Below are 26574 nucleotides of genomic sequence, written 5' to 3'. Positions count from 1 at the left end.
AGCCTCGGAATTCACACTCGGGTCTCGTCTAACTTAACACTACGCTATTCTATCTCCTGAGTTTAATCACAAGAAATAAGTTTCTTTTACCAACTTAACCTTAGAACAGACCCTTCCCACAAGAAAGTCAGAAACCCAGGCACCACCTCTGGGAGTCACAGTCGTACCTGACTCCGCCGGAGCTCCTTCTCTTTCAGGACTGTGGGGTTGAATCCAGGTTCCCTCCATAAATCAAAGAGAGACACTTCCTTAAAGAAAGCCCCTTGTATTTCCACAATGCCTGAGGCGGTATCTCCTGCTTCCATCACCTGTCAAAAGTGAGAAGAAACATAATAATGACCTTGTAGAAGGTACATGGAGCATTGGGTGAGGGCCAGGCACTCTGTCTAGCGCTTCACTGGCAATAAAATCCATCAGGTCTGCTCAGCAACCCAATGAGGTGGAGACGATACTTATCCCCATTCTACAGGTAAGAAAACCGAGGCTTAACGAGTAAGGCTGAAAAGTCGATACATGAGATTTAAGCCCAAGTCTGTCTTATTCCAAAACCCACACTCTTTAATTTAACCATAGGCATGACAGCTATCTGCAAGGTGTTGGTTAAAATTAGGCTGAACCCTTTGGGTTGGTTTCTTAACAGATTGTAGAATTGGACCTGGCAGGTCTGATAGAATAGGATGCCCAGAAGACCCACTGCACGTGAGAAAGAGGAAAATGGACGTGGCTTCAGAGCATGAAAGGAGGGGCGTTCAGAAGCACTAGGGGGATTCAGGATTCATTTTCACATTTGAAAACCAAACTCCTAAAACATTATTACAGCAAGAAATCTAACTGAAGAGAAGTCTTCCAGATTCGACTGGCTGGGGAGAGCACCAGGGTCTGGAGAGAACAAGGCACAACCCCCAGAGGCTCCTTCTGGAAAGGAGAGAAGGTGGGCATCAGGAGAAGGCATTCTCCAGGTTCAGAACAACCCCACCTAAAGACACAGCCCACTCACAAAGCCCCAAAACCACACGCTCTGTGAGCCCCAGGGCTGCGGACCAGACATTTCCCTCTCACCTTGCTCAAGACACCGTGCTGCTGGGCAGGTGACAAGTCGGACACGTGCAGGGAGACGGCGCTTCTCAGGAGCTGCACGAGGTCCCTGCGGTCCATGGCGTGGAAGGCCTGGGTGCCCACCCCAGCCAGGAGCACGCCCATCTGGCTGACGTTGTAGAAGGACAGCACCTGGGGGCACCGGCCAGTGAGGATGAGGCCCACCTCCGGGCCTCCACCCCTCGGACATTTACTAGGCCCTACTGTAGGCCAGGTATCCGGATGGGTGCTGGGGCACCACCGTGACCAAGACACAAGCTGCCCTCCCAGATCCTCCTTCCTTCCGTCAGGGAAGAGAGTTAAGTATCAAAACACAAGACACCAGTAACTGTACCACTGGGGGAATTACTATGCCACCTGAGGCCACAGCACAACTAGCAATGTGCCATCCATGTGCCACAGCTGACCAGGCAATGGGCTTTTCTGTGTGTAATCTGAACTAGCTGACAAGATTTAAATATTGGAGGAATCTTATAAAAATCCATATTAGAGTTTCTGCTTTATAAAAAAAAAAAAATCTGAACATCAGGCAATACTGGGCCCACGTTGGCAACAATGGGCAAGAACCTTCAGGTAGGTCGTGGGACTCTCAGTTTACCCAGCCCACCCCCTCTCATGGGACCTTGAGAAAGCCCACTGGCCTCAGTATTGGCCTCAGTATGTCACCGGCAGGCATCTGACACGGCAAAGCCCCACGCTCATCTACCTTCATGTGGAAGCTTTGAGTTGGAGTAAAGAAGTGTTTCAGGACATGAGTCTGATATTTTATGACAAATACAACTATAGCTGGCCACTGTAACAGGAATCACGCTTGGTTTTTCCCCCACTCCTTTGGAGTGAAGATGCTAGATGTAATATAATCAGAGACACTCCTTGGTTCTGCAAAAAACCGTTGAGTGGTTTCCTGTAGTTATTCCCTGTAGAATGGACAGTCTCTTACTGTCCCCAAGGAAGGCAAGACCTTTTGAGCTCTTGGCTTCTTAGCAAAAGTCACCTCACCCCTCTGTAGGAGGAGCTGGACACAGAAATGAGACAAGCCTCTTGGTCCAGGGCTGTGAGGAACAAGACAGTCTCTCTCAGCTCCCTAAAATCAAATTCACAGAGTGGACCCATGTGGCCCCAGTCAAAACAGAAGGTCTGCAAAGCCTTCAAACGAAAGTCACCAGAAGTCCTGAAGGGACAAGATGAATGGTCTATCCTTGGTCTTGAGTTAGAAAGTAAGAATGGGTGGGCATTGGTCATGGCGCCATGATGGAAGTAGTTAGCATGGGAGTGAAGCAAGCAGGCTGTGAAGCCAGATGCCCTGGGTTCAGTCCCAGCTCTGTCCCTTTCATGTGGCCTTGGCAATTCCCTTTTACACTCTGTGCCTCGTATGAATGACCTGGAAAATGGAGGTTATAACACTACTGACCTCAGACGGTTGTTGGGAAGCTTAAATGATCAACTCAGAGATAGCTAACACTCATTGAGCGCATACTCTAGGTCACGTGTTTTTCTAATCTCTTCCTGTGCGCTGACTCACATAATCCTATGGAACAGGTGCTATTGTATCCCCGTCTTACAAACTGGGACACTGAGGCCAAGAGAAGTTAAGCCAATTCTCCAATGTCACACAGCTAATAAGTGGCAGGCCAAGGATTCGAACCCAGGTAGTCCCCCTTGGCACCATCTTCTTACTGATTGGCTGCCCCTGTTGTGTGTGTATAACTGGCCCTTGGGTCTCAGGGCATTAAAATAGAGTTCAAGCTCCAACTGACCTTCTCATGGGCCAGGTATTTGGCAGACAAGATGACGACCTGGCTCTTGGCCCAGCCTGAGACCTGGTTGAGGGTCGAGATGGCACCGTGCACAGCCTCAGGGCAGAGGGATTCCAGCTGACTGTGGGTCAAGCCCACGACTGCATCCGACAAAGAGCCCAGGGTCTCGTTGAGGGTCTGGTTCTCTGTGGCAATTTCCAGGAGGTCGGCTTTCAGCTAGAAGGGGAGTAAGCTGGGATGAGGGTCGATAGCAAGCAAGATGGTGGTTCCTTCTGACTACACCCCGGGATGCACCCTCGACCCACCCTGCCCTGTCAAGAGGAGAGGGACTCCTGCTAAGCCCAGACCGTGAGTCGCTCCACTGAGAACACCACCTCCTCTGGCCTTGACTTTCGTATGCTACAAATTCACTTTATGCTTCATTTAAATATTAATTTGTTATTAAATCAGCCTTAAAGCATGGCAGAAGGAACTTTTGTTCACTTCACCCGTAACTCAGCCGCACTCCCGTAGCAACTATTTTATTTTTATGACCTTGAACTCTATATCTTGTCTATATGGCTGCTTTTCTTTCATGAAATAGCTGGGGGGGGGTTCATAATAATATATAATCTATGTAAAAATAATTCTCAACAGTAACGAGAAAGTGAAAGTCTCCTGAAAATCTGACCTCAAAAAAAATTACTATGATTAGCAATTGGGTGTATATGTTTCCAAAACTTCTTATGCCTTTATAAATAAACTGTGGCATGTAGTCTTTACATAGTTGTAACAGGAACACAAGTGCAATTTTCTGCTCTATATTTTTCATTTAAAATCATGTGTTACAGGTTTTCATATTTCTGTGATCCACTTCATTATTTTTTGTAACATGCCTGTCTAGTTATAGTCAAGTGTGTTTCCCAACTGCTTCCAGTACAGAAGGTGATAAACTCATCTATTGCAACGTGACCTCTGTACAAAAAAATGAGAACGTTTCACGTTTTAACACCTGAACTTGCATGAACCATATATTCATGTCAGACGAATGTACGCAAGTGTTCTAGATGGCCACTTGGAGGCAGCAGAGTAAAGTGAAAGAAACAGCTGTCACAGTTCTTGGCTTTCTCCAAATTCAGCAGCTCCCCTTCCCTAAAGCTCAGCTCCCACATCTGCAAAAGGCCTAAAGCAGTGGTTCTCAAAGGGTGGTCCTTGACCAGCAGTATCAGCATCACCTGGGAAGTTGTTAGAAATGCAGGTTCTCAGGCTCCGCCCCAGACCTCCTGAATCAGAGGCTCTGGATGTGGGTATGTTTTCAAGCTGTTTTTAACAAGCCCTCCAGGTGATTCTGATGCATCCTCAGGTTTGAGAACTACTGACCTAGATGATCCAAAGGGTTCTCTCATATCTCATTGTACCTGACTTTCTTCTTGGTCACAGCTACCCCTGTGACCTTAAAATACATTTATTTTCTTATTTTTGCTCAAGCTTGCTTGGGAAGGATGCTTTTCCTGGAAAACAAAAATATGCACTGGGGCTTCCCTGGTGGCGCAGTGGTTGAGAATCTGCCTGCCAAATGCAGGGGACACGGGTTCGAGCCCTGGTCTGGGAAGATCCCACGTGCCGCGGAGCAACTAGGCCCGTGAGCCACAACTACTGAGCCTGTGCGTCTGGAGCCTGTGCTCTGCAACAAGAGAGGCCGCGATAGTGAGAGGCCCGCGCACCGCGATGAAGAGTGGCCCCTGCTTGCCACAACTAGAGAAAGCCCTCGCACAGAAACGAAGACCCAACACAGCCATAAATAAATAAAAATAAATTTAAAAAAAAAAAAATATGCACTGACCAAGACAATGCCTACTACGTAAAATTCCAAATGCGACTGAGGGCTTTGTGATGTGTGAGAAACTGCTATGGAATTATTGACGATGTTATCAAATTTTCTTGAATACTGCTCTCATGTCATCTTTTCAATTAAAACAATGAGAAAGACAAAAAGAAGTGAGAGAAGCTGGGCAGAATTAAGACTTTAAGGGAAGAAAGGGGAGAGAGATGGAGTGAGGAGGGAAATGAGATAGTCCCCATGTGCCTATTGGTCCAAAACCTTGGTCTAGGAGCTCAGTAAATACATTCCATTCCAGTGCTCTCCACCTTGGCTGCATTGGAATCACCTGAGGCCACAGCCCAGACCAATGACACGAGAATCTCTGGGGGGTAGAGCCTGGGGGAGGGGCGTGCCACTAACATAGAACCAGGTTCGAGAACCGCTGCTGTATCTCCTCGCTATGCCGCTCATGGTCACCAGCCCAGCAGCTTCAGCTTCGCCTGGAAGCTTGTTAGAAATGCAGAGCCTCGGGTCCCACCCAGACCTTAAATCTGCATTTAAGATCCCCAAGCAACCTTATGCACATTTAAGTTTGAAGTGGCCGCTCTGATTGAATTTTGATCTATTCAAGCTTTTCCTACCGTTTTTTGTTGTTTCTTCCCATTTTAAGCTCATCCCAGCGTTTGAGATACCACCTGCGAGGCTGGACCTAGATCTTGATAAACCCTACGTGTTTTCTCTCAAAGGCCAGGCAAGACTGTTCTTCCCATTTCTCTGGCTGGTGAAAGTGATGCTGAGGCTCCAGGGCCCTGTAGCCCTTCTGCACCTTCTGAACACCAGCCTGGAAGCCCCTCAGGTGGCTGCACTTGATCATCTGGTGAAGGAGGACTTGGGCCACAGCAGCGTCCAGCAGCTCCAGGTCATCGTAGAAACAAACCAGCAGCCCCAGCCTGTGTGAGAAGATAAGGGATGCTGGTGGAGGGCGCAGAGCTGGGGGCCACAGCCGCAGCCCCACCCCAGTTAGAACCAAGAGGTCACGATCATAGCAGCTGCTGCGTACCAGATACTGTGCTGAGCCCTTTACCTGGATTATCTCATCACAACCCTGCAGGGTAGGTGCTCTCATTAGCCCCATTTCACAGAAGGGTCAACTGAGACTCAGAGAGATCAAGTGATTTGCCCAAGGCAAGTAGTGGTGCCGGGCCTTAAATCTAGATCCATCCAACTCTGCCATCTCTCCTCCTGAGGCAATAAGGGGCACAAGGAAAGCATGTGCTCAATTAGCCACAGAAAAGCCCCAATTTTCCACTCAGAGATAAGGGGTTTGTCCACCCTGAGGGATTCTCTGAGGCAGAGGTTTATTTCCAGGGTGCTTTATAACCAACACCACCAGATGATGGTGACTTCAAAAGGGAAAAAACACAAGAGGCACTTTGTTATAAAGCAGAAACTAACACACCACTGTAAAGCAATTATACTCCACTAAAGATGTTAAAAAAATTTTTTTTAATAAATAAATAAACTTCTTAATGAAAAAAAATCTATTGAATAAAATAATTTAATGTTTAAAAAAAAACACAAGAGGCAGAACAACGTAGGAGCAGAGATGGGATTTGAATCCTGGTCTAACGGGGAGCACTGCATCTAGTGGTTAAGAACATAGCTTCAGGCCAACTGGAGTTTGAAGCCCAGCTCTACGAGACATCTGACCTGTAGCAAGTTGCTTAACTTCTCTGAAAGCCTGCAGCACATGGTTGTGCAGTGCATACGCTGTACTACTGTACAGGGTAGCCCTGCCTCTCTAAGCTTTTAATGGGGAGGTTTCCTTAAATACGATGAATGAAGGAATGAGGAATACTGTGAGAGTTAAATGAGAAAAGGCATACCAACTAATTAGCAGACTTCCTGGTGGATACTAAGCACTTCATTAGTGGATGCTCTTAGTATGAAATCTACTTAACTTAGCATGGCTGGACCAGTTGGTCGATCATGATCAGACACTGACACTCTCAGACATGTCCACCGGAAAGCAACCAGGCCAGGGAAAGGATCTGAGAGTATGTCTGATGAAAAAAGAAGACTCAGAAGAAGTGAAGACTGAATATTAATAACCATGTTAAGGATAACTAATATTTCTTGACCACTTACTATTTGCAGATGTTCTTTTTTTTTTTAACATCTTTATTGGCGTAAAATTGCTTTACAATGGTGTGTTAGTTTCTGCTGTATAACAAAGTGAATCAGCTATACATATACATATATCCCCATATTGTGCAGATGTTCTTAATCTTTACAAGGGTCTTAATGAGGTAGGCAGCTTAGTAGCTTCCATTTTACAGATGGGAAAATGGAGGCACAGAGAGGTGCAGTAACATGGCCAAGATCACACAACTTGTAAGTGGCAGAGCCAGGATTAAACCCAGGAACTCTGGTTCCAGGTCCCATATTCTTAATCGTTAAGCTATTTTTGGTGTAACTATAAAAAAAAATGGGAGCCATGCTAATGGTGAAAATTACTAAGGATAGGGCAAGAAGGTGTAAGAGTTTTATATGAGAACATTCTCTGCAAGTGCTTTGAAAAACGTAAGGTCATGTGGTAATGTCAGAGGAAGCACTGTGACAGTAAGGCCCTGGGAGATGGACAGAAGATGGGTGAACAGTGCCCATCACCCCTCCCCACTGCACACACACACCCAACATTCAAACCCTTTCTGGGGTCACCAGGTGTACAGCTCCTGGTCCTCCCCTGCTGGAAATGGTTCTGGGGGATCATGTTACAATCACTAAATTCTAGAGCTGATCTCATCCCAGGGCTCCCCACCTGAGAGTCTGGATAACAAGGGGTTCACAAATATGGGGACCCATGAGCTATTTCCAATACTCAACCCAACCTCTTGGAAATTACACATTTACCTTGGAATGGATGGAGTACTATTTAAAATGTTCCATTTTCATGCCCAGAGCTGGAATCTTAACACTTGATAAGGTTGTATAAAATGTCTGGCACATAGGAGATGCTTAAAAAGCATTTGTTTTCTTCCCCACTTCACAACCTCTTGAAAGGAGTCTCTTTGGGGAAACAACACCCTCACATGCACAAAGACATGGAACTATCCAAAGACATGGACCAGCCACCTCCCTTTCCTCCCCGGGTCTTTTGCTGCTCAGAGGAAGCTGATGCTTAGATGGCATCTTGGGAAACAGCTCCAAGGGCCCAGCGCCCACGCCCCTTGCCTGTGGATGGTAGAGGTATTCCTCACATCAAAGTTGGAGGAGCTGATTCTCTCCAGAAATGCCTGGGCCAGTTCAGGTGTGATGTCATAAACCGTGTCCAGCTGCTTGGTGGCGTTGTCATAGCTGATAAACAGCCCAATCTGGGGGACAAGGACAGGAAGATCAGCGAGGCGGGATGCAGGGGCCCCGTGCAGCCCCGCCCTGGTGGTCCGTGCTGTGCCCTACTCTTGGCACTTGGAGGTGCCCGTTTCTCATTTTCATTGATTTCTCTTTTTCCCTATAATAGTTTATTACAAGACATTGAATACAGTTCCCTGTGCTATACAGTAGGACCTTGTGGTTTATCTATTTTACATATAGTAACTTGTATCTGCTAATCCCAAATTCCTAATTTATGCCTCCCACCCCCTCTCCCCTTTGGTAACCATAAGCGTCATTGATTTCTTAATGGTCTGTCACTGCTGCTTTAGTTTCCTCTTCAACCCAACTGTTATTTAGGAAAGTTTTTTGTTTGTTTGTTTGTTTGTTTTTACTATCTGAGCAGTTGAACTTTTTTAAAGCTAATATTTGCACATTTATTTCTAGATTTGCTTTATTGAGGTCAGAGAATATGGTCCATAAATTGTTTGCTTTGGGGAATCGGAATTTGTTTAATAGATGAGTCAGTTTATAAATGACCCTCAGGTGATAAAAAAGAGTGTGTGTTCTCTTTGTAAGATACAAAGTTGAATATATGTATATAATATATATGTAAATGTATGTTTACATAATATATAACACACCTATATTACACAAATATATATAATATATTCAACTTTATTAAATATACTATTCAGATTCTTTCTATTCTTGTTCACTTTTTCGCATTGAAGTCTCCTATATTTCAACGCATGGTTATTCTGCGCTTAAAGGTCTCATAAAGTTGTCTCTCCCTCCAGAATTGTACTCTTCGTCCACATGAAATTCCCTCTTAGCGTTGGCACTCTGTGGCTTCATCTCCCTTCTCTACATTTTTAGAAGATGAAGAAATGGTGCAAATGGCATCTGGATCTCAGAAATTCCCCGCTAGGGGCCCAGTTTCCTAAGAATTTAACCTCTATCGACTTCCTGAAATTCACTCAACTTCTTTTGGAGAGTAAAATGGAAGTTTAATCCATTTTATAGCTGGGAATTATAAAATTGAGAGACATTTGAAATATTTCCAGCCTCCCAGGTAAAAAGAGAAACCTCGTTCTGCCTCTGGTTTCACAATAACCAGATATTGCTGGGTCAGTCGGTCCTTGAACAAGCCAGTCATCTGATGCAAACACTTCTCTCACTGGCCAGCAGAAAGTCAGGGCACACAGGATAAAAGCTGGTGGCAAGCCCCAAACTGCTTACGAATGCCTCCCTGTGGGCAGCATTCTTTGGAGGCTGCATTCTAAAATCATGCTGCCCCAGGGATTTTAGTGTCATCGGGCCAATATCAGAAGGAGAAAGACACCTGACCAGTGAGTTAAGTAACCTCGAATATGTGTATTTCTCCACTGTAAACTCTAGAGTTAAAATCCAATCATCACACATGCTGAAGTAGCTATCAATAGAAGTAACCATAAATAGAAGTAGCTATTAATCCACGTCGCTTTCCATTTGCGTTCGTGCTTCCAAGGACCGGAAACTCTACAGCTATTGTCCTTGGCCTTTCTTGAGTACAAAAATACCCTTAAATGATTTTTGGTGCGTAGCCAACATTTATAGATCATGTTTTTTCACATCAGAGCTATCTTAATTGTCCACAATTCTTTTTCTTCTCTTCGCTTTTCTACACTAGAACACAATCCAATGACTGACTGCTTGAGGTCTTATTCCAGGAATTTTCTTTAGATGCTCAAGTTATGTTGAGCTGCGGTGGGTGTTCATTTCCCAGGGCACCTTGACTGGCTGGCTGAACATGAGAGGTTTAGAATACACCTTACCCCAGAAGTATTAGTGATGGAACATGTAAATGCACTTTTCCAACTTACTTCTATAGGACTAATTTTCATAATTTCTTCAAAGGATAGGTGAACCATATATCTGCCCAAAATCCATAAGTTTTCTGCACTGACCCATGAAACAGAGTCATCTGCAAAAAATAAATAAGTGGACAAATAAATAAAAATTAATAAAAGACTGTGCACTGGTATATGATAGTCAAAAGATCTTTGATGTCAGGACCTCCTTTCTGCATTTATTCATTCATTCCACAACCATCTTTTGAGAGCCCCCTACTTAGGAGATGCTACACTACACACAGGCAATGACAGAGTCCACCACCTCGTTACTCAATAGAGTGGCCCTTGAACCAGCAGCCTCAGTATCACCTGGGAACTTGTTAGAAATGCAGATTATTTTTTTAATACTTAAGACCACAAGATACAGTTTTATTTTTAGTTAGTTACTAACTTGAAATACATTTGACTCTTTTATTACTACCAGTAACAATCCTTATCTTCCTTATTGATTATCACCATGTACGTGAGCCAAACCTTCCTCATATGCACCCCAAAGGGTCTCCAAATCTTTACTCTCTTGGGCCCTTCTCATCAGCTAGAATGCCTTTCCCCTAACGCTTCAGCTTCCAAACCCAAACCCTACCTTAGAAAACAAGCTCAAGTGTTTCCTTTCTTAAAGCCTTCTCTCATCTCCTCAGCCAGCAGCAGTGTTCTCCCTTCTCTGAATTCCCAGAGGACTCGATCATTCCGTTCAGGCATTTGAAATTCCCCATCAGCAAAAGTCAGTGGGGCTTTAAGAACAATCGTGGCCAAGATCCAACTTCAAGTTTCAGTGAACTAGAATTGGCTGCCATTGCCCCTAATCCTCCAGTAAAAGATTTACACAGAACACCATTGCGTTGGTAGCATTTTGGGGAAATGAAAAAAGCAGAGGAGCCACTATAGGGTGTAGTGAATCAGTCACCAAGAGCTGCTGCAGCAAGCCGTGGGCAATGGCTGATGCCCAGAGGAGACGGTGAAGTCAGCTGATGCCTGGGCCAAGTCACCAGGACAAGAGGGTGCCCTCCCCCAGCCCAGGAATCAGACCTGTTGTGGTGAGCACAGGTAAACACCTGTGATCCTCTCGATGGGGCTCTGGACACTTGACTTGGTTATTAGAAGAAAGGGTGGCCCTGGAAGCCTAGAGAATTCTGGGGGGAAACCACTAAATTCACCAAGAACCAAGCTGAGCTGTTCATTTCTAATTAATTTTTTTTTTTTTTTTTTTTTTGCTGCGTTGGGTCTTCGTTGCCACACGCGGGCTTTTTCTAGTTGCGGCGAGCGGGGGCTACTCTGTTGCGGTGCATGGGCTTCTCATTGCGGTGGCTTCTCTTGTTGCAGAGTACAGGCTCTAGGAGCATGGGCTTCAGTAGTTGTGGCTCGTGGGCTCAGTAGTTGTGGCATGCGGGCTCAGTAGCTCCGTGGCACGTGGGATCTTCCCGGACCAGGGCTCGAACCCACGTCCCCTGCATTGGCAGGCGGATTCTTAACCACTGTGCCACCAGGGAAGTCCCTCTAATTAATTATTAAGCATGAACTGTATTTCTGCAGACCAATGATCCCCAAACTTGGGATAGTTTTGACACCCAAAGTATTTCCAGTTACTTCAAGGAACTTCATGAAAAAAAAAGTTTAAAGTCCAAATAGAATTCATTTCAACTCACTTAGTTTAATAATGAAACGTATCATATAGGAATTTTAGGAGAGTCTGTCTCCAACTAAATTCTGGCAACAAGGACTTAAGGGAAGTCTAGAGTCTGGAGGGTGAGTTGAGTGAATTTCTCAGGGTCACTTAGTGTGAGATTCAGTTTTCTGGAGGCCACCACTATGATCAGGCAGAGGGAATTCTGCTGCGCATGGAAGGCATTGATTATTCCATTGTTTAATGCTTCTTATATGCAAATTTCAGAGCTGAATTCCAGGAAAAGGATTGATTGGCACTCCCTACACTTCACCGCCACCGGCTTTCTCTGTTTCCCACACACACGCAGCTCATTCCCACCTCGGGGCCTTTGTATTTGCTGCTTCCCCTGCCTGGAATGCTCTTCCTCCAGAGCCTCACATGTCTGATCCCATTTCTCATTTTGGTCTCAATCCAAATGTCACCTGCCCAGAGAGCTCTGCTCTGCCTCCTTAGTCCAGCAGTCAGAAACTACAGCCCGTGGACCAAACCCAGCCCAACACCTGATTTTGTACAGCCTTCGAGCTTGGTTTTTACATTTTTTTTTTAGTATTTATTTATTTGGCTGTGCCGGGTCTTAGCTGCGGCTCGTGGGCTCCTTAGTTGAGGCTCGCCAACTCCTCAGTTGCAGCATTCGAACTCCTAGCTGCGGCATGCATGTGGGATCCAGTTCCCCGATCAGGGATCGAACCCGGGCCCCCTGCATTGGGAGCGGAGTCCCAGCCACTGCACCACCAGGAAAGTTCCCGGTTTTTACATTTTTCAATGATTGAGGGAAAATCAAAAGAAGACGAATATTTTCTGACACATGAAAATCACATGAAATTCAAATGTCAGTGTCCATAAATAAGGTTTTCTTGGGACACAGCCATGCCTATTTATCTGCTGTCTAGAGCTGCTTTTGTACTACAACATCAGAGTTGGATAGTTGAGACAGAGACTGTAGGGCCACAAAGCCTATAAATTTACTCTGGCCCTTTACAGAAAACACTTGCCAAGCCCTGTTCTAGGCTAAAGCAGTAACCCTTTCCATGGCATTGATCCCTTTTATTTTCTGCAGAGCAGTTACCGGTATTTGTGTCCTCTCTCTCTCTCTCTCTTTATTTACTTGCTTACAAGTTTTCTCCACCTACTCTCCCACAATAAAATTATAGCTCCATGAGAACAAAGACTTGGTCTTCTTTTCCTTTGTATCTCCAGTGGCTGACACATAGTAGGCTCTTTTTAGGTGTTTAAAAAGTTTATTCTCTTTACATCACTAACAAAGATTCAACAAGTTGAAGCTACCTGTGAAATTGTTTGCGTTACTAATCTACATAGCCATTCTCTCTCCTTTTTTTCCAATTGTAGTAAAATACACGTAACAGAAAATTTACCATCTTAACCACTTTTAAGTGTACAGTTCGGTGGCATTAAGTACATTCACTTTGCTGTGCAACCAGCACCACCATCCATTTCCAGAACTTTGCAAAACTGGAATTCTGTACTCATTAAATAGTAATTCCCCACTCCTTCCTCCCTCTGGCCCCTGGCAACCACCACTCTACTTTCTGTCTCTATGAATTTCACTACTCTAGAAAATAGTAGGTTTTTAACAAACATCTGCCAAATAAATTACTCCTGACCTATTGCTGCTTCGGTTGCAGGAAGCTTAGCACTAAATTTCTGTGCTTTATTGCCTATATTTTCTTTTAAAAAAACTATTTTGTCCCACTTTGATACAGATTTTTAACACAGATTTTGAACTTGTAACCTTATTCTAGAAGTTTTCATTGAGGGACTTCCCTGGCAGTCCAGTGGTTAAGACTCCTCGCTTCCACTACAGGGTTCGATCCCTGGGAACTAAGATCCCGCATGCTGCGCAGTGCAGCAGAAGTTTTCATGGAATCTAAGGTGCCATCATTATTTACGTTCCACTAAGAAACTAAACTTGGACACGGCATTGATTGTAAGGTACAGACGATGCTGACTTCAGAGACTTCAGCATGTGAAAAATGCACTGATGAAATGGGGTATGTGGTTTTTCCATAAACCACATCAAACACTTTTTGGAAGCTGAGGGAGCTAAAAATCTTAAGTGACAATGAAATCAAATCCCTATCTTCAGAGATGAAGCATCACTTGTAAGGATGGACTCCCCCTAAAAAGTGTTCCCACCTCAAAGCCTGGGCTCACCAGTGCCATTGGAGGACGTCTGCAAAATCCCAGTCATCCAGGAGTAGAGAGCCCTCTGGGAATGGGCCGAGGTTTGGTCGTAGAGATCTTTGAACACCACAGACCTACATGACATAAACATGGGTGTCAATTAAGGAACAAATATGAAGGCCTTCAGGCAGGGTCCAAACAACAAAAGTATACAAAGCTATCTTTGGTTAAAAGCCCTTCCCACTCCCTTGCTATACGTAGCTATTTTCCTGTTTCTCCTCTTCCCATCACAGTTAAATACCTTCCAAAGACTGGTCTCCACTTCCTCACCACCAGGTCCTTTTTCTTTTTGGTAACAGTTTTATTCAGATATAACTTATACCATACAAAGTATACAACTCAATGATTTCAGTATATTCACAGACTTGTACAACCATCACCACAATCAATTTTAGAACCCTTTAAGTACCTCAAAAAGAAACCTCCTACCTTTTAGCTATCACCCCAGAACTTCTAGTCATCCCAACTCCTAGAAACCACTAATCTACTTTCTATCTTTATAGATATACATCTTCTGGATATTTCGGATAAATGCAATCATATAATATGTCACTTTTGTATCTGGCCTCTTTCACTTGGCATGATGTTTTCAAGGTTCATGCATGTTGGAGCATGTATCAGTAATTCATTTTTTATGGCCAAATTCTATTCCGTTGTACAAATATACCACATTTTGTTTATCTGTTCATCAGTTGATGGACACTTGGGTTGTTTCCCCCTTTTGTCTATTATAAATTATGCTGCTGTAAACATTCATGTATAAGTGTTTGTGTGACACATTTCATTTTTCTTGGGAATAGACCCAGGAGTGGAATTGCTGGGTTAAATGGCAAATCTATGCTTAGACTTTTGAGGAACTCCAGACTATTTTCCAAAGTAGCTGTACCACTTTACTTTCTCACCAACAGTGTCTGAGGGTTCTGATTTCTCCACGTCATTGTCAACATTTGTTATTATCGGACATTTTGATTACAGAGATCCTGATGGGTGTAAAGTGTCTTGGTCACTTTTTAAGCCACTTGCATCTGGTTTCTTCATCACCACACCACTCCTTGTGGCCCAAGTCCTGAATGACCTCCTTGTCACCATACCCAGCAGTCCCATTTGGTCCACATATGACTTGACCTTTCACAGCATTTGGCACTGATCACCCCTCCAGTTCATACCTGCAAAATAGCTGAGTCTCCTCATCCTGGAAGACTTCCCTCACCTCCACCCACCACCACTGAAAATCAATTCACCAAATGACCAATCTGCCCTTTTCTAAGCTTAAAGTTTATCCTCACCACTTTCCCAGTCATTTCATATGTGAAGAGGCAAACTTTCCCTTAAATCTATCTTAATATCTTCTTGCTGTATCTTTCTTTTCTTCTTCTTCTCCTCTTCCTTTCTCCTCTTTCTCCTTCTTATCGGTTGTTTTTTTTTCCCCTCTTTCTCCTCTTCTTCTGGTTCTTATTCTTCCTCTTCTTCCTTCTCTTTCTCTCTCTCTGTCTTTTTGGGTTGTTGTTTTGTTTTTCAGAACGGCACAGTACGTGAAAGGGACAGGAGATAGAAAAAACGATGTTTACATTATTTAAGGGAAAGCTTGTCCATTTGTAAAAATGCTGGCTCTATCATTCCCTAGCAGTCTGACCTAGGGCAAGTTATGCAATCTCTCTGTGCCTCAGTTTCCTCATTTGAAGAATGGGGGTGGGCTTAATGACATCATCCTCACAAGGAGAAGGGGACGGGAGGGTAGAGTAGGAAAAGGTCAAAACTGAGGTTCAGAAGAACTGGCTTGAGTTCAAATTAAGTCAAGCCCCAGGGGGTCACTTCAAGGGATGCTGTCCCCTCTTTGGGCTTCAGTTTCTTCATCTGCGAAAGAAGAGGTTGGATTAAATGATGCTCATCAGGAAACGGGAAATGGGGCCATATTCTGGACTCCCACCTCATGATGAGAATCTGGTGTCGGGCAATGTTATCTCTGTATTGATCTGTTGTCTTTCTCTCTGTAAGGCTTGTAACCTTCTCCCAGGCTCTTGTCAGGGTTTACATAAAGTTTTGTGCTGGTCAGCTGTGAGTTTTGACTGTCAAGTGTCCACTCCTCCCTCTTGTCATAATACCGCCTCAGTTTTTCTTGGGGAAATGACATTTCTCCCCCTCTTGATCCATGTCGTTTGGGTGGGACTGTGACCCACATCTAAGCCATTCAGCATATACGATCCCATTGGCCACAGTGACTGGCTCAAGAATGGGCACATGGGGACTTCGCTGGCGGCCCAGTGGTTGGGACTCCACGCTTCCACTGCAGGGGGGCATGGGTTCGATCCCTCCTGGTTGAGGAACTAAGATCCCACATGCTGAGTGACGCAGCCAAAAAAAAAATAAAATAAAATTGGCACATGACCCAGTGTGGACCAATGAGAATCAGGTCTAGGACTCTGCTTGGAACTGCTGGAAAAGTCCTCTGGAACAAGCACTCTGAGGAGGGGACCTGGAACTGCCCATGCTCCCTCATGGAGAGAGCCCGCCTGGGAGTGAGGCCAACACAGAGGAGGGCAGAGCTGAGAGATAAAAAGCCAGAGATGTTCCTGATGATGTAATTTGAGCTTCTGGATCCAACTGTGTTCTGTCAGTCCTGCTGACTCTCAAGGTGGAAGTCTCACTTTAGTGCTAGAGAGTCTTCAACACACACTCAGCTCCTTTTTTAACCAAGGGAACAGGTCCTAGGCTCAGAACAACATATCTAGCTAGGATTTAATGACACTGGTTTGTTTTTTTTAATTGTATTTATTTATTTATTTATTTATTTTATTGTATTTATTTTTATGATTACTTAAGACAAATGATACTGGCTTCCCATTTACAGTAATTATACCATATTTACTTTTTAAAATTTATTTACTTATTTTTTATGAAGTATAGTTGATTTACAATGTTGTGTTAGTTTCAGGTGTACAGCAAAGTGATTCAGTTATACATATATATGTACCTATTTTTTTCAGATTCTTTTCCCTCATAGGTTGTTACAAAATATTGAGTATAGTACCCTGTGCTATACAGTAAGTCTTTGTTGGTTATCTTTTTTATATGCAGTAGTGTGTATCATATTTAGTTTTTTTTAAATAAATTCATTTATTTATTTTTGGCTGCGTTGGGTCTTCGTTACTGTGTGTGGGCTTTCTCTAGTTGCAGCGAGCAGGGGCTACTCCTTGCTGCGGTGCACAGGATTCTCATTGCAGTGGCTTCTCTTGTTGCAGAGCACAGGCTCTAGGCACGTGGGCTTCAGTAGTTGCGGCACGTGGGCTCAGTAGTTGTGGCTCGCGGGCTCTAGAGCGCAGGCCCAGTAGTTGTGGGACACAGGCTTAGCTGCTCCGCGGCATGTGGGATCTTCCCGGACCAGGGATCGGACCCATGTCCCCTGTATTGGCAGGCGGATTCTTAACCACTGCGCCACTAGGGAAGTCCCATATTTACTTTTAAAATAGGTATTTTTAAGTAAATAGAATGAATCTATTTTTAAAAAACACGAACTAAATAATAATACAGGTGGTATATAGGTATGGAAAAATTGTGAGGATGATACCAGAATGACTAAAATATGGGAGACTCTGTTTTAATCAAACCAGCTCTAAATTAACCTGTCCCCACCTGCCTTCTCCCCTCCCTCGTGCGTTACCTCCTTGACTTCTCAGGACAGACTCTGAGGGGCAGGGGGACACTCACAGGTTCTTGAAGGCGTCTTCACGCAGGTCCCGGGGGAGCCTCTCCGTGATATCCGGCTGGAGAAAGTGGCCTGAGGAGCCCCTTAGCACCCTGCCCAGGATCTCCACACACTCCAGGGCGTTCAGCACCTGGAAACACCTCTCCAGTGTGATGAGAAACAGGCTGCGGTTCACGCCCGGGCTCTGCAAGGCTTGTTTCCGAATCTCTCCCAAGTCAACAGTGATGTCATCCAGCTCCTACAGGAATGACAGAAGTTAGGCTTGTCTTGAGAGCTGCCTCTTGATTTGGAAACCCTGGGAGAGACCACACTTAGCAGCAGTGGTGAAATCCAGGGCCACTATTAAACACCATGCTGCTATGTCAAATCTTCTAGACCTTTCCATCACCTAAAGAACAAAGTCAAGGCCTTCACCTGCTTCACCCACACTAGGCACCTTGTCATTCTCCAGATACACCATGACTGTCACACCTCAGGCCCTTGCTCTAACTGGCATCCCCTCTCCACCTCCTTCTCCCAGAGAAATCCAGCTGATCCTTTAAGGCCAAGCTCAGCTGTCATTTCATTGGTGAAGTCTTTTCTGATGTCCTACTTAAGTCAAATCAAATCTCCCTCCACTCGGGGCTCCCAATAGCATCTTGAACCAAACTCCATGATGCATTAGAGATGCTTATGGGCCTATCTTTCCTCCAAGCCAGTGGATCTCAATCTTGGCTGCACATCAGAATCACTAGGGAGGTGATCCCCAGCACCACTACATAGAGTCTGGTTTAACTGGTCTCTGGTGGAGCCCTGGCATCTGATTCCAGTGTGTAGATGAGGTTGAGCCAGGAAAGTGCTGGGGCCCAAGCCATGTGCCTAGTGGGATGCCTGGTACCTAGAAGACATTGAGAAATAGCCCGTTAGAATGAACGAATGAATGAATCTTTTGAACCACAGACCCCAGGAATGCTGACAGGGTGTAGGTACAATCAGACTGGACACGACTCTGTCCTTCACCCAACACACCCTCCAAAAATAACAACCACAATTTACTGAGTATGGACTACACTCCAGGCACTGTGTCAAGCACGGAGCAAGCGTGCATCACCTCCTGTAATTCTCACAACAGTCCTATAGGTTAAGCCCCATAGGTCTGCGGCTCAGACATTCCTAGGTTCAAATGCCAGGCCCTCCACTTACATGTGTGTCCTTGAGCAAATCACTTATTTTTTTTAAGTCTCAGTTTCTTCCTCCTGAATGAAGATAAAATCAGTGCCTACCTCCTAGATTTATATAAGAATTGAAGGAGATAATGAATGGAGAGTGCCCGGTACCTAGTGAACACTCTGCAAACATTACATGCTATAATTAACTCAGTATTACAGGTGACAAGAACAAAAGAGAGACTAGTTAACCAGGCCAAACCTGCACGAAGCTGGGATCTGAAACAAGTGTACTGAGTCCAAGCCCACACCTCTCACCACGCCCATGTGTTTCCTAACTTCCGTCACTCCCGGCTGGGGCCAAACGGTGCAGCGGCTAAGAGTGTAACTTAGGGGTTATTGGGCAAGGGTCTGCGGATAGTATTAGGGCATCTGTGAACACTGGGGGGAAACTGCATCCTCCTTTTCACTGCCATGGAATTGGTCCCTGGCATCTCCTTCAGGGATGAACGTAGACAGCAAGCCGGCAAGGTGGCAGGAGAACCTTTGATGTGTCATCACTAGAAATCACAAACACTTTCATAACTCACTACCATTGTTGCGAATGTCTTGAAATCTCGCTTACACTCAACACTTCCTCAAAATTACAGAAACTATTAGAGCCGCCACTAAATCTTGTTATTGGATGTGTTAAAGAAGCACATAAATTACTGTACGCTTAACTTTGTCTTATGTATTTTGATAAATGTATTTCAATGGAATCGGCTTCCTTTGTCATCCATGGTTATTTCATTTTATACATTTTAACACATTATTCTGAGATGGAGCCCACGAGCTTCACCAGATGCCAGAGGGCTCACAGCTAGAGTCAGGAGCCCAGGTTCCCACCTCAGATTTGCCGCTTTCAAGCTGTGTAACCCGAGGTTACTTACTCAACCTCTCCAAGCCTGTTTCCTCATCTGAATATTGACATGGTAAGAGTCTATTTATCCTTATTTCAGAAGGTGCTGGAGACAATTCAACAGGTCCAGGTTTGTTAAACCCTTAGAACGGTGCTGGCAAATATGGCCCACAGGTCAAATCTGACCCACTGCTTGTTTTTGCAAATAAAGTTTAATTGGAACACATCCACACCCATGCATTGACCTGCCATCTACGGCTGCTTTGATGCTACAACGGCAGAGTTGAGTAGTTGTGACAGAGATTGTATGGCCTGCAAAGCCTAAAATATTTACTATCCGGCCCTTTACAGAAACAGCTTGCTGACCATTCCCTCAGAATAATACCCGACACACAGTAAACATTGATCAGCATCATTTTCAAAGACCACCATCCTCATTTTTGCCATATCTTTTGCATTGCCTTTACTATTATTTAGTTCATATTTTTACTTTAAACTGACTCTTTTTAAAACTTAAATTCATTTCAAAAGGAAACACTACATCTCCACCAAACTCACAGTGTTGATGTGTATTTTAATAACAGACATTAAAATAAGTTTATGATTATTAAAATGTTTAAATGGTTCAATTCCCTTTGGAAAACACTGCTCCACACTCAACTGTCTCTGAAAAAAAAAACACCTCTACACCTCACCTTTCTGATTCCAAGGGTTCTCTGGGTCTCAGAGGCCTTTTCTTTGCTCTTACATTACCAACCTCATTTTGTGGAAATTTTCTGTTCCTGTTTTTTGTCTCCCTGGACCATAAGCTCCTTGAGGACAGAGACAGTCTTTCATCTCTGAATCCAGTGTCCCCTGGTGCACAGTAATCATTCATGGATGTCGATGAAGCCAAACTACTGGGACTCCTCAGTACACCCCATTTCTTAGTACTCATAAGAATATGACTTATAAGGCTCTTCATTTGAACTTTGGAGAAAGTAAGAGAGGAAACCTAGGTCCCAGGGAGTTTGCAGAAGGAGAAGGAGGGAGGAAGAGATAAAGAAGGGCCCAGGCCTGAGTGAGGCTCAATTCCATTCAACTCGACAAACACCAACTGGCCCTGGATTTCCTCTGCTCCCAGGATGCCAAGAGAGCCTCACCAAGCGGTCCTTCTTGTCTTCTAAGAGACATTTCATGGCAGTGCGGAATTGCTGAGCATCAGTTCCCCTCAGGTCCTCCAGCAGTTTCCAGGGCTGGTACAAACATTGTTCCAGGTGGTTTTCCATGGCCGCCTGGATATGGAACGTTGGGAGAGTCAAGTGAGGACAGGACAGGAGCACATGGTCAGCACCACGGCCAGCAGCCCAGCCAGGCCACCTAATTCCCCGCAGAGACCGCAAGCTGGCAGCCTGCACACGTTTGGTTGAGTTGGCTCCAAAATTTTTTATGAGCTGCTAACATTTAAAATTCAGGGAATGCCTCACAAAAATCCAAATTTCCAACTTCTCTTGGAAACCACAAAGATGTGGCAACGCTGGGCATACACCCCCTTCTGTGTAATAATCAACAGGCAGAGGGACAGCCGCTCTCTGTAATCACTCTTCCTGCTCACCACCCACTACGTAGCTGATTCCCCCGTGGCCTGCCTGGTACCTGCAGGTGACTGAGGTTTCAAGTCCAGGGCAGCTGGCCTCTACCCGGAAAGTTTACTACTTCCAGATGCGCACTGCTCAAACCCTCTCCCATGCTCCAAGCCCCCAGCACAGGAGCAAAATTCAGGCAGCATGAACTCCCCGTGGCACCCCCTCCAGGGTGAGAAGCAGAGGCCAGTAGCCTCTCCTGAAAGAGATTTCCTCTGCTATCTGGGGAATTCTTTTCTAAATCTTCCTTAAATAGAGGTGCTCTAGAAAGGCAGCATAGTGTGACATCATGGACCAAAGGTGAGCTCTAGCACCAGATAACCTGTGTGCAAATCCCCACCTTGCCACTTACTAGTTGTACGGCCTCGGGCAAGTTCCTTAACTAGGATTGTTAGATAAAATACAAGATGCCCAGTTAGATTTGACTTGCAGATAAACGAATAATTTTTTAGCATAAGTATACCCCAATTATTGCATGGGACATATTTACACTAAAAAATGTATTCGTTGATCATCTGCAAGTCAAATTTAACTGGGAAACCAGTATTTTTATTTGATAAATGGGCAACAGTATCTCTGGGTCTCAGTTTTCTCAGCTGAAAGGTAGGGACAATAGTCAAACTTACTATGTAAGTAAGAATTAATCCTAGGTCATGAGGAGTAAATGATTATGTAAAGTGTTCTCAATAAGTGCCAGCCACTATTCTCTGCCCTGAATGAGTTGAATAATTGTTTACTCAATGTCTCTCCCCTTAGAATGAAAGGCCCACGTGGGTAGTAATGTGACTGCCTGTTCTCCTGAGTCTCCAGTGTCTAGAACTGTGCCTGGCAGAGAACAGAGGCTGGATAAGTAGATACTAAATGAATAAATGAATATACAAATAGGAAGAGAGGTAGTATAGCTCCTAATCAGGTTAAAATATACACATTTTATGAGAAAGCCTACTGCTAGAGAGAAAGGGGCAGGCATCACTTCTCTTTAGATTGCACAGATGAACAGGGCGAAGAAAGCAGATGCCATGAGGCCACCAGCCACCTCCACCTAGTGGGTGTCCTGGTAAATGGATAACAACCAGGCTTCTGAGTGTCGTTCTCACATGAATGTTGGTTGACACTTTCATCTTCACTATAACGTAAGTAAAAACCGAAACAACAAAGACGTATGTCAGAATTTCATTCGTCAATGACATGACTTCTTTGACTTCTTTGCTGAATCAAATAATAGTCTTTGAAATCTGAAAGAATGTTGTCTCAATTTTCTGTGCTATTCACAGTGTATTGGTAAAGGCAAAACAAAACGCCCTGGGCTACTGATTACGCTAATGAGGCACATGCTGGCCAATACACCGCAGTCCCCACCATGCCCTATTGTTCCCCAAGGCAAATATCCACTGCCATCCATTTTCATGTTTGTGCTACTGTTTTTCTTCCAGTAGAGTTAAAAGGGAAGAAAAATATTCCTTGGACCCATGATTGAGAGACTGATAATTATACCCAAAGGTCCACTCTCTTGTAATTATTTTAGGAACAGAATCCCATAAGTTTTAGCTGGCTGGGTACATGGTCTCTCATCTTGCTCCTCTGCAGTAAGATGTGACTGTGGACTGTGAGCCAATGAAGCGTGAGCAGGAAGAAGTGTGCAACCTGCAGGTCACATCCCTAAAGAGAAGCTGTTCAGCCTTCACTTCCTCTTTCCCACCACACCCTCTCTGGGTTGGAGAATGGATGTGCTATTTCAATCATGTGGGCAACCACTCCCTAGATGATGACAAAGCAACAAGACAGAAGGAACCCAGGCCCCTCGATGGCCTTTTGAAGCAGAGCTGTCTCTCCTCTCTGGACCTCCCACCTAGCCCTGGACTATTATATGAGGTAGAAATAAACTAAATTGTTTGAGCTGCTGTAATCTATGGTCTCTTTGTTAAGAGTAGCTCAGCCTATACTCTAATACCAGTCCGTCCGTGATCTTGGACCACTACCGGTCTGTGGCCTGACAGGAACCAGGCCGCACAGCAGGAGGTGAGTGGTGGGCAAGCACGCAAAGCTTCATCTGTATTTACAGCCGCTCTCCATCACTCGCATTACCACCTGAGCTCCGCCTCCTGCCAGCATTATGGTGAGTTCTATACTTATTTCATTATATATTACAATGTAATAATAACAGAAATAAAGTGCACGATAAATGTAGTGCACTTGAATCATCCCGAAATCATCCCCCCGATCCCAATCCATGGAAAAACTGTCTTCCATGAAACCGGTCCCTGGTGCCAAAAAGGCTGGAGACCGCCGCTCTAATACGCCATGTCTCCATCAAAAGTGGAAAAATGAAAGAGAGACAAAGGAGCTTATATCATGTTTCAGAAAACACTGGACAGAACACGTTTCTTTGTGGAAGTGAAGACTAGCTCTCCACCTAGCCCCTTTCTCTGACTTACCTGGCCCCTGAGTTTGCAACCCTTGAGCACTGAGAGGGGAACATAGGGACGGGTCTCAGATACACACCTGCAGGCTGGGGATGGTGAAGGCAACGTTCCGTGAATTCAGATAGGCCAGGACTCTGCGGGACAGGTCCGCCGTCCACACGTGGGAGCTTCAGTCGAAGACAGACGGGAGAAGGTCATGGTGACAGGCCCGCCTAGGATGAGCAGTCCCCCTACTGGCTGAGTGCTCAGGGGACTGAGGTTCAGAAAGGACAATGAACATGGGCCGGGATGCTAGGCATTCTGTGCTTAGAGGTAGGAGATGTGTTTCCTTGGCACAGTGAGGGGCAGTTTCCAATTCTAGGAATCAGCCTGCATACCAGTCTCTCAAAGACAATGATCAATTTGGAGCTGTGTGCTATACTCTAAATCCCATAACAATCCACTCAGATTAATAATCCAAACAGACTGACTTGAAAAGGTGTCCTGACTATATTAAGTTTAACACACAGATGCTTTGTATACCATGAGAGGCTGGAATAGCATAGTTAGGACTGTAGGCTCGAAACCTGGGTTTGAATCCTGGCTCTACCACTGAACGGTATGGCCTTAGGCAGTTTACTGAATTTTCCTGTGCCTCGCTTTCCCTTTCTATGTAATACAGCTAACAACTGTGAGAATTAAACTTGTCCACACATGGAAAGCGCTTAAAACATTGCCCAACACATAGAAAATGCACAACTTCATTCATAACAGCCAAAAATTGGAAACAACTCAAATATCCAACAACAGGTGAAATGTTAAACAGATGGTATATCCATTCAATGGAATGCCACTCATCCAGACAAAGGGAATGAGTTGGACTTTTGCTTTCAGCTGTGATGGAATAATTGGCAGTAGATAAATCTTCCTGCCTTAAACAATTAGAAGGCCTTTTATAATCACATTTTTTATAGATACATAGATAGATGGATAGACAGATAGATAGATAAAAAATTTTAGCCTGAAAGAATATATCCAAAGCTATCCACTGGAGTTACCTTAGGGAAAAGACTGTTTATGGGGATCTTGTACTTTAATATAATTGAGTGCCCCTGTCATGGGGCCCCAAGGCTCCCATTTCTCCTTCATAGTACTTGTTATATTAGAATTATCTGTTAATATTTGTCTTCCCACAAGACTACCTAGTGCCCTGCTCCACATCCCTGGTATCTAACACCAGCCTGTACACAGAATATAAAGTGACAGTGAGAGCAAAGTGACAGTGAGCCCTGGAGCCAGGCTGCTGGATACTCACCCCAGCTCCACCATTTCCCAGCTCTGTGACCTTAAATCACCTCCCTGGGCCTCAGTTTCATTATTCTGTCCACTGGGGTAACAATAGGGCCTACTTGGGTGGGAGGAGGGGGAGGCTTGGGAAGATTACATGTGTTTCTATGCATAAAAGTGCTTAGAATAGTACCTGCTACATAGTAAGCAGTCAGTAAATGTTAGCTCTTGTGCTAGAGCAGAGGGGGCCAAAATTGTGTTGAACAAATGTATCTATTCTAAAACACCTGTGCATTGGGTGATATTTTTTGTAATGAGTACATTTTACTTTTTATAGTTAAGAGACTTCCATTAAGAATTTTTATTAAAAATCTATTCCATCCCTTCCCCTCCCCTTTAGAATGAGTTACCTTTGAAACTGTATGAGATCCAGCAATGCTACAATGGAAATAAAATGAAAAGACAACTTAAAAAGGAATCATTCCAGAGAGATCATAGGCACATTCTGTTTGAAATTCTTAGAAGCAACAAGCAGGGACAGTGGGGACATTACCATTCAGGTAGCTTCCGTCTATTATTTCTTCCTAAAAGGCAAAGAGATAACGTCGAGTATAACATCCGAAAGTTGGCAGCTCCAGTACAGAGGATGTTGTTTAAAATAAAATAGATACTCACCGCCATTTTTTGCAACAATGGAGGCAAATCTGCAACAAAGCCATTGAACGTATAAATAGAATTGAACTGGATGACCCTCAAAAATACAAATATGTATTAAGAAAAGAGCCCCCGAAAAGGTTACTCGTGAAGGAAATTTTTAGTGAATTTTAATTATACTTGTGCGCATATGTGCCAGTGTGAAAAAACCTTGGTTTGAAAAACCCTTTCAGAATGATCCTGAAAATTCTACACTTACGTGGGTACACACACACACAGGCACGCACACATCCTAAAACACTTTGCGGCATCATGTACCTAAATTGATCTAACCCCACTCCGTTCCCTAAGATGTGTGGAAACCATGACAGATGATTCCTCCCTCAGGACTTACCCTGCCGGGAATCTGGAACTCCATGACTTGCCACTCCATGGCTCAGAAAAAGGAACAGCAAAAGAGAGTATGTCCTAGGTTCCTGAGACATTCTCCTGTAGTTTAATTCAAGCATAGAAAAATTCAGGTTTGATTCAGGTTGTATCTGTAAATATATTTAGGAACATTCAGAAGACAAAAGGGGAAAAAATAGACCCAGAATTCCTTGAGGTGTTTTTTTTTTTTTTTATTTTAAATTCCATCCCCTTTGCTTCATCTAAACCCTATGCTAGTATAAGACACAATCATCTCTCTCCTCAATCTACAATGGCCTGTTTATATTCTGACATCTACCTCTCATTCCCCTCAATCAAACAAAGAGCAGCGGTTAAAAGCATGGATTCTGTTATATCTGACAAAGGACTTATATCTAGAATATGAAAAGAACTCTAACAATTCAGTAAGCAGAAGATAAACAAGGCAATAGGGAAAAAATATAAACTTAAACTTCATTTAAAAAAAAATACAGGGGCTTCCCTGGTGGCGCAGTGGTTGAGAATCTGCCTGCCAATGCAGGGGACACGGGTTCGAGCCCTGGTCTGGGAAGATCCCACATGCCGCGGAGCAACTAGGCCCGTGAGCCACAATTACTGAGCCTGCGCGTCTGGAGCCTGTGCTCCGCAACAAGAGAGGCCGCAATAA

General features: G+C 44.4%; 1 protein-coding gene across 1 annotated transcript in view; it reads right to left on the bottom strand.

Annotated features, from left to right (window-relative positions):
* OTOA (otoancorin) overlaps positions 1-26003 on the bottom strand; it is a 60232-nt gene extending 34229 nt beyond the window's left edge. The window contains exons 1-14 of the mRNA XM_036826172.1: positions 25894-26003; positions 25521-25549; positions 25399-25429; positions 25256-25283; positions 23659-23746; positions 20677-20808; positions 17491-17726; positions 13756-13859; positions 9891-9991; positions 7888-8027; positions 5480-5603; positions 2853-3068; positions 1060-1227; positions 168-308 (exon numbers count right to left, since the gene is read on the bottom strand). Coding sequence (XP_036682067.1) covers positions 168-308; positions 1060-1227; positions 2853-3068; positions 5480-5603; positions 7888-8027; positions 9891-9991; positions 13756-13859; positions 17491-17726; positions 20677-20808; positions 23659-23746; positions 25256-25283; positions 25399-25429; positions 25521-25549; positions 25894-25984 — 1629 coding nt within the window. The 5' untranslated portion in view covers positions 25985-26003. The remainder of the gene's footprint in view (positions 1-167; positions 309-1059; positions 1228-2852; positions 3069-5479; positions 5604-7887; positions 8028-9890; positions 9992-13755; positions 13860-17490; positions 17727-20676; positions 20809-23658; positions 23747-25255; positions 25284-25398; positions 25430-25520; positions 25550-25893) is intronic.
* Between the last annotated feature and the right edge of the window lie 571 nt (positions 26004-26574).

Source organism: Balaenoptera musculus, chromosome 15 (assembly GCF_009873245.2).
Source record: "Balaenoptera musculus isolate JJ_BM4_2016_0621 chromosome 15, mBalMus1.pri.v3, whole genome shotgun sequence".
In the NCBI taxonomy this organism is placed as follows: domain Eukaryota; kingdom Metazoa; phylum Chordata; class Mammalia; order Artiodactyla; family Balaenopteridae; genus Balaenoptera; species Balaenoptera musculus.
The sequence above is the reverse complement of the archived record's forward strand: the minus strand, read 5'-3'. Positions and strand labels throughout refer to the sequence as shown.